The sequence below is a fragment of the Oncorhynchus masou genome, unplaced genomic scaffold, assembly GCF_036934945.1.
Source record: "Oncorhynchus masou masou isolate Uvic2021 unplaced genomic scaffold, UVic_Omas_1.1 unplaced_scaffold_2426, whole genome shotgun sequence".
NCBI lineage: Eukaryota > Metazoa > Chordata > Actinopteri > Salmoniformes > Salmonidae > Oncorhynchus > Oncorhynchus masou.
In genome coordinates this window covers 9,416-18,279 of record NW_027008879.1, presented here as the reverse complement: position 1 = coordinate 18,279, position 8,864 = coordinate 9,416, and the positions used below count along the sequence as shown (strand labels likewise).

The following is an 8,864-nucleotide window of genomic DNA, read 5'->3' as shown; positions in this document are numbered from 1 at the left end:
TATTTATCTCTGTGTGTTTCAGTGTTTACATCATGTACCATTGTGATAGTTCTCTCTGTGTGTTTCAGTGTTTACATCATGTATCATAGTGATAGTTCTCTCTGTGTGTTTCAGTGTTTCCATCATGTACCATAGTGATAGCTCTCTCTGTGTTTTTCAGTGTTTACATCATGTACCACATTGATAGTTATCTGTGTGTTTGAGTGTTTCCATCATGTACCATAGTGATAGTTCTCTCTGTGTGGTTCAGTGTTTATATCATGTACCACAGTGATAGTTCTCTCTGTGTGTTTCAGTGCTGTTGAGTACACTGGTATACTGTAGCCTCAGACAAGGTGGATGTGAGTACATTTCTCTATATTCATCACCTGTTCTATAATAGTAACATTTCTCTATATTCATCACCTGTTCTATAATAGTAACATTTCTCTATATTCATCACCTGTTCTATAATAGCAACATTTATATATATTCATCACCTGTTCTACAAAAGTAACATTTCTCTATATTCATCACCTGTTCTATAATAGTATAATGTATTCCTGTCTCTTCATTGGTTGTGACTTCATATCAGTCTACACCAACCCTTCATATCGGTCTCCAGTCCTTATTGTCTTAGTAAAGAAGGTACCTGGCCGTATCAGCATCACTACTCTGGACGGTTCTGACTTGTTCCCCCTTTGGCCGCCTTTCCTTACAGTTCTCTGCTGCCAATGACTGGAACAAACTGCAAAAATCGCTCTCTTATCTCCCTCACTAAATTCAAGCTCCAGCTGTCAGGGCAGCTCACAGATCACTGTGTTACGACAAATGAGTGAGGAGGTGTGGAGTCAGGCGCAGAGAGCAAAAGATGTGGGAAAAAAACATGCTTTAATGTCCAGGAAAAATAACATGAACAAAAGTAGGAAAACGAATGATCAGAAATAATAACGGACAGCGCAAAACCCAAAATACAAACAAAATACACTCAAACACAGAACAGACGAACGAAACAGAAGCGGGCTGAACAAACTATATATATCCCCACCCAAACAACCAAACAAGAAACAGGTGATACCAATCAGACAAAACCAAAGGAACACAGAACAACGGTGATAGCTAACAGACCGGCGACGACGAGCGCCGAGCGCCACCCGAACAAGAAGGGGAGTCACCTTCGGTAATATTCGTGACACACTGCACCTGCACATAGCCCATCTGTAAATAGCCCATCCAACTACCTCATCCCCATACTGTATTTATTTATTTATTTTGCTCCTTTGCAACCCAATGTCTCTACTTGCACATTCATCTTCTGCACATCTATCATTCCAGTGTTTAATTGCTATATTGCAATTACTTCGACACTATGGCCTATTTTATTGCCTTTACCTCCCTTATCTAACCTCATTTGCACACACTGTATATATACTTTTTTTCTAATGTATTATTGACTGTATGTTTGTTTAATCCATGTGTAACTCTGTGTTGTTGTTTGTGTCGAACTGCTTTGCTTTATCTTGGCCATGTCGCAGTTGTAAATGAGAACTTGTTCTCAACTAGCCACCTGGTTAAATAAAGGTGTTCTCAACTGGCCTACCTGGTTAAATAAAGGTGTTCTCAACTGGCCACCTGGTTAAATAAAGGTGTTCTCAACTGGCCTACCTGGTTAAATAAAGGTGTTCTCAACTGGCCACCTGGTTAAATAAAGGTGTTCTCAACTGGCCTACCTGGTGAAATAAAGGTGTTCTTAACTGGCCTACCTGGTTAAATAAAGGTGTTCTCAACTGGCGTACCTGGTTAAATAAAGGTGTTCTCAACTAGCCACCTGGTTAAATAAAGGTGAAATAAACATAAAAAAGAGAGCAAAGACAGATAATAAATGGATGGTTAATAAATAAAGAGAAATAAAATAAATATATATATCAAACTTGTCACTATTTTTTGTGTCTAGGTTTTATAAAGCCTTGTCTCCAGGTCTCAGCCTACCCTCATCACCAGGTTAAACAGCTGGAGAATAGCCTCTTTCTGCTGTGTTTCAGCATCACTGTTCCAGGCTTCATCACTCTTAAGGGCCTGTATTTTAAAGTGTACATGAGACAATGCAACTCTATCTCTCCTTCTTTATCTCTCCCTTTCTTTCTCTCTCTCTTAGATCTCTCTCCTCCAGCGTCTCTGAGCATCAGTCCTGACAGATCTCAGTTCTTTAAATTTGAGTCTGTCTCTCTGAGCTGTGAGGTTCAGGGGAACTCTGCTGGATGGAGAGTGGTGAGGAACACATCGAGAGGAATCCTTTCAGAGTGTAATACTGACTGGGGAAAACAACAGGGGTCTTCATGCAACGTGTCACTAATAACATCGCACAGTGGAGTGTACTGGTGTGAGTCTGGGTCTGGACAACACAGCCATGCTGTCAACATCACAGTACATGGTATGTCCACAAACACCATCTACTGACATTATAGTTGTGAGTGCCTCATCTGGTTTCAGAGAGCTGATGTTATGTTTATATATGATGTTTATATATTATATATAGCTGGAGCTGTGATCCTGGAGAGACCTGTTTATATATGATGTTTATATATTATATACAGCTGGAGCTGTGATCCTGGAGAGCCCTGTTTATATATGATGTTTATATATTATATACAGCTGGAGCTGTGATCCTGGAGAGCCCTGTTTATATATGATGTTTATATATTATATACAGTTGGTGCTGTGATCCTGGAGAGACCTGTTTATATATGATGTTTATATATTATATACAGCTGGAGCTGTGATCCTGAGAGCCCTGTTTATATATGATGTTTATATATTATATACAGCTGGTGCTGTGATCCTGGAGAGCCCTGTTTATATATGATGTTTATATATTATATACAGCTGGAGCTGTGATCCTGGAGAGCCCTGTTTATATATGATGTTTATATATTATATACAGCTGGAGCTGTGATCCTGGAGAGACCTGTTTATATATGATGTTTATATATTATATACAGCTGGAGCTGTGATCCTGGAGAGCCCTGTTTATATATGATGTTTATATATTATATACAGCTGGAGCTGTGATCCCGGAGAGCCCTGTTTATATATGATGTTTATATATTATATACAGCTGGAGCTGTGATCCTGGAGAGCCATGTTTATATATGATGTTTATATATTATATACAGATGGAGCTGTGATCCTGGAGAGCCCTGTTTATATATGATGTTTATATATTATATACAGCTGGAGCTGTGATCCTGGAGAGCCCTGTTTATATATTATATACAGCTGGAGCTGTGATCCTGGAGAGCCCTGTTTATATATGATGTTTATATATTATATACAGTTGGTGCTGTGATCCTGGAGAGCCCTGTTTATATATGATGTTTATATATTATATACAGTTGGTGCTGTGATCCTGGAGAGCCCTGTTTATATATGATGTTTATATATTATATACAGCTGGTGCTGTGATCCTGGAGAGACCTGTTTATATATGATGTTTATATATTATATACAGCTGGAGCTGTGATCCTGGAGAGCCCTGTTTATATATGATGTTTATATATTATATACAGCTGGAGCTGTGATCCTGGAGAGCCCTGCCCTTCCTGTGACTGAGGGAGATTCTGTGACTCTGCGCTGCAGACATCAGGTAACTCCCTCTGACCTCACAGCTGTTTTCTACAAAGATGGATCCCTCATCAGGGCTGAGACTACAGGAGAGATGACCATCCCTGCAGTATCCAAGTCAGATGAAGGACTCTACAAGTGTTCCAGCTCTAAAGGAGAATCACCAGAGAGCTGGATGACAGTGACAGGTGAGAATATGAGAAACCTTGACATTCAGATTATCTGGTTCTTCTTTACACTGTTAAGAGATGCTGAAACCTGCATTATAAACTGGGTGGTTCTTCTTTACACTGTTAAGAGGCGCTGAAACCTGCATTATAAACTGGGTGGTTCTTCTTTACACTGTTAAGAGGTGCTGAAACCTGCATTATAAACTGGGTGGTTCTTCTTTACACTGTTAAGAGGTGCTGAAACCTGCATTATAAACTGGGTGGTTCTTCTTTACACTGTTAAGAGGTGCTGAAACCTGCATTATAAACTGGGTGGTTCTTCTCTACACTGTTAAGAGGTGCTGAAACCTGCATTATAAACTGGGTGGTTCTTCTTTACACTATTAAGAGGTGCTGAAACCTGCATTATAAACTGGGTGGTTCTTCTTTACACTGTTAAGAGGTGCTGAAACCTGCATTATAAACTGGGGGGTTCTTCTTTACACTGTTAAGAGGTGCTGAAACCTGCATTATAAACTGGGTGGTTCTTCTTTACACTGTTAAGAGGTGCTGAAACCTGCATTATAAACTGGGTGGTTCTTCTTTACACTGTTAAGAGGTGCTGAAACCTGCATTATAAACTGGGTGGTTCCAGGTTCATCATGAGTGAGACATTAAATTCATAATAGTTATTATCTCTAATTTATCAATATAAGTAATTCATACGAAGATCTAAGATCAGATCACAGTTTCTAACTATTTACTGTGTTGTTTCCTCTGGTGTTTTTCAAGCTACCACCCCCCGCCCACCCACCCCATCCTCCTCTCCTCCCAAAGCCCTCCCCCCCACTCTCCTCCTCCCTCTGTCTGTCTCTGGGTTGGTGGCTGCTCTCTCCATCTCTCTGATCATTCTACTGGTCCTGTTCTGCAAGAGGAACAAAGATGGAGCAGCTGAACCCAGAGATGTTACGTATGATGACGTTAGAATCATACAGGAACCAGAACCCAGGAGAAGGAGAGGTACACACACACACACACACACACACACACACACACACACACACACACACACACACACACACACACACACACACACACACACACACACACACACACAGTGTCTTTATGTCTTTAAACCATTGTCTCTTCTCCTCTAGAGAAGTCTCCAGGAGCTGATCGAGTCGACTCTGCAGTGAAGACTGTAGTACTGTATAAGACTCTAACATACAGCCATGTATAATGAGTATTCAACACCACAGGTACTGTAATACTGTATAACACTATAACACCACAGGTACTGTAATACTGTATAACACTATAACACCACAGGTACTGCAATACTGTATAACACTATAACACCACAGGTACTGTAATACTGTATAGCAGTGCTTTGGTTCAACAATAAGTACCTCGGTCAAGTCTTGATTTACTGGAGGAAATTGTGAGCCAACCAAGTATTTAAATCACTAATACAGTCTAATAATTTCTCCATGGAGCCTAAATCCTCTGGTGTCACAGAAATTGAAAATCGTGTATGGTCTGCGTAGCATTGAAAATCAATGCTGTGCTATCTGATAACTGATAAGGGGTAACCTATATAAACTGAACAGTACTTAATAATGCGTTCAGAACTACCCTGTGGGCAACAAGGTATAAATCCACAGTGGTGATCAGATAAAGCAACATCAACTATAGAGGATATGTCAATAGAAAGCCCCTTGGTAATAACCAGGTCCAGAGTATGGCTGTGGTTATGGGTGAGCCCAGTAGAAAGCCCCTTGGTAATAACCAGGCCCAGAGTATGACTGTGGTTATGGGTGGGCCCAGTAACATGTTGGATAGTCCATAGAGCTAAAATGATTCAGAAATTCAATGGCATTGGAGTCAGTCTTTTTGTCAACATTTAAATCGCCCAACACAATGATTTTTATCACAGTTCACAAGGACAATAGATCAGAGAAATCAGTAAATAACGTGGGCTATACAAGGTCATGATGCTCTGGTCTGGTGGCTGACATTTAAACAGTATAACATGATGCTCTGGTCTGGTTGCTGACATTTAAACAGTATAACATGATGCTCTGGTCTGGTTGCTGACATTTAAACAGTATAACATGATGCTCTGGTCTGGTTGCTGACATTTAAACAGTATAACATGATGCTCTGGTCTGGTGGCTGACATTTAAACAGTATAACATGATGCTCTGGTCTGGTGGCTGACATTTAACCAGTATAACATGATGCTCAAAATACCCAAAGTCACCAAGCCAAATATTCTTACAACTGAAAGCATTCGTAAAAATAGAGGCTGTCTCCACCCCACACATAGACATATCAGAGCAGTAGATCTGCAGTAGATCTGTGTCTGTTTGAGGTTGTAGCTGTTTGTGAACAACATCACCCATTGTTAAACACCTCTGTTCCTCTGTCACACATTTCATCATTTTTAGGTCATTTAACTCTTGTCCAGAGCAACTTACAGTAGTGAGTTGATACATTATTGTACTTTGTCCTGTACTGGTCCCCCGTGGGATTTGAACCTACAACCCTGGCACTGTAAGGGCCATTCTCTACCAACTGAGCCTCACAGGAAAACAACACACACACACACACAAGTGTATAACTGTATCTAACTACACATTAAACACTGAGACCTGTTGGGGTCTATAACTGTTCCTGTGGTGTTGGAAGTCTTCACTGCAGTAGACTGGATCAGCTCCTCTGTCCCCCACTCATCTCTCTCTCCTCTCTCTTTACCTAGTGACCCTGTTCATCAGAACGTCATGGTGTTGGAGGTCTTCACTATAGTAGACTGGATCTGCTCCCCTGACCCTCACTCATCTCTCTCTCCTCTCTCTTTACCTAGTGACCCTGTTCATCAGAACGTCATGGTGGAAGGAAAAATATGCTCTCCAGCTGCGGTGAATAACCACAACCCTGTCAGTCCATCTCTTATCTTCTCTCTCCCTCCTTCCTTTTTCACACCAACGGACTTATCTTTAGACACTGCAGCCTTGACCTCCATCAACAGCTTCAGCAACAGAGAGGTGCGAAGTTTCCACAACACAGTTAGAGTTAGTTTATCATGAGAACATACAGACACCACTGACTGGAACCAGCTGACAGTATCAGTTGTAAAGACGTCATTACTACTAACAGAAGGAAAGTTGTAGTGTTGTGTCCATGATGAATGATGTGAAGGCTTCAATGTGTTTTATATTCTAATTGTTTATGTAAAATTGTAAATTGCATTTTACTTGAATGTTATTGTGTGTTTATCTTGAGCAACACCAGTTTATGGTGCCAACTTGCCAAATAAAGCTTCCATGACCTGTCCACTAGATGGCAGTGCTCCATGTGTTGTATCCTGATCTGTCCACTAGATGGCAGTGTTCCATGTGTCCACTAGATGGCAGTGCTCCATGTGTCCACTAGATGGCAGTGCTCCATGTGTTGTATCCTGATCTGTCCACTAGATGGCAGTGCCACATGTGTCCACTAGATGGCAGTGCTCCATGTGTTGTAATGGTGTAATACTAAACACTGTGATACATCTATTACATTCCCTGGCTGCAGACATGGATGATCATTTAAATAGAAGTTGTCCCTAACCACAGATCTAGGATCAGATTACTCTACCTACAATTCTGACGCCATGCTGTCAAATAAAATAAAATTGTATTCATCACATGCTTAATACAACAGGTGTAGACCTTAACATCTCTGTCTGTCTGTCTGTCTGGTGGAGTGGTTATGGTGGTTGCTCCCCAAACCAGAGAGATCAAATCCCAGAGAAACAGTTAATGGAGAAACTTCTTGTTGTCTTTGTGGGCCTGAAAGAGCAAACCAGAGGTATATAGGGGAAAAGGGGCTAGTTCCCATCAAATAGCAAGAATGAAGTGACACCTTGTTTCAAATGTAATTTGAATAGAGTTGTGATAACATACTATGCTGTGGAGTAACAACACAACCATACTCTGCAAAAGCCAACTTTTACCTGGGGCCATTCTTTGTAGACCATTCAAAGGTGTTCCTAGTCTTGGTCCCCCTGAAGAAAGCCACATGTTAAGATAGTTTACAAATAGTTGTAGTAGTAGTTATGGTGGTGAATTCCCAAAGGAGAGGTTGTGAGTTAAATTCCTTTCACGCCAACTTGCTTTTGCTGCCTTGACAGAACAATGTTGAGGTGGGAACCGGAAGTACGTTAGACCGAACGAGAAATTGATTATAAAATTATACAATGTTGAGGTGGGGTTCGTTAGTTTTTTTATTTAAGAAATAGCCATGGGAACACTCAGACATAATTTACAAACAAAGCATGTGTTTAGTGAGTCCTCCAGATCAGAGGCAGTAGAGATGACCAGGGATGTTCTCTGTTTAGTGAGTCCTCCAGATCAGAGGCAGTAGGGATGACCAGGGATGTTCTCTGTTTAGTGAGTCCTCCAGATCAGAGACAGTAGGGATGACCAGGGATGTTCTCTGTTTAGTGAGTCCTCCAGATCAGAGGCAGTAGGGATGACCAGGGATGTTCTCTGTTTAGTGAGTCCTCCAGATCAGAGGCAGTAGGATGACCAGGGATGTTCTCTGGTTAGTGAGTCCTCCAGATCAGAGGCAGTAGGGATGACCAGGGATGTTCTCTTGATAAGTGTGTGATATGGACCATTTTCCTGTCCGGCTTAGCATTTGAAATGAAACAAGTACTTTTGGGTGCCAGGAAACTGTCTGGAGTAAAACATAAATTATTTTCTTTAGAAATGTAGTGAAGTAAAATTAAAAGTTATAAAGAAACAGAGAGTAAAAGTACAGATATAAACAGAATGTAGTGAAGTTTTAAATACATTTCTGTTAAGTAATTTACACCACTGGACTCAATTACCTCGACTAACCGGTGCCCCCACACATTGACTCTGTACCGGTACCCCCTGTATATAGCCTCTACATTGACTCTGTACCAGTACCCCCTGTATATAGCCTCCACATTGACTCTGTACCAGTACCCCCTGTATATAGCCCCCACACATTGACTCTGTACCGTAATACCCTGTATATAGCCTCCACATTGTTTCTGTACCGTAATACCCTGTATATAGCCTCCACATTGACTCTGTACCAGTA

At 41.0% G+C, this 8,864-nt stretch overlaps 1 protein-coding gene across 1 annotated transcript; it reads left to right on the top strand.

Moving 5' to 3' along the window:
- Positions 1 to 2,134: 2,134 nt before the first annotated feature.
- Positions 2,135 to 7,092, top strand: LOC135533519 (low affinity immunoglobulin gamma Fc region receptor II-b-like; the record flags this gene model as incomplete). Its single annotated transcript, XM_064960804.1, has 5 exons — positions 2,135 to 2,410; positions 3,546 to 3,788; positions 4,542 to 4,769; positions 4,907 to 5,008; positions 6,616 to 7,092. Coding segments are annotated over 4 exons (830 nt in total), but the record flags the coding sequence as incomplete, so codon positions are not given.
- Between the last annotated feature and the right edge of the window lie 1,772 nt (positions 7,093 to 8,864).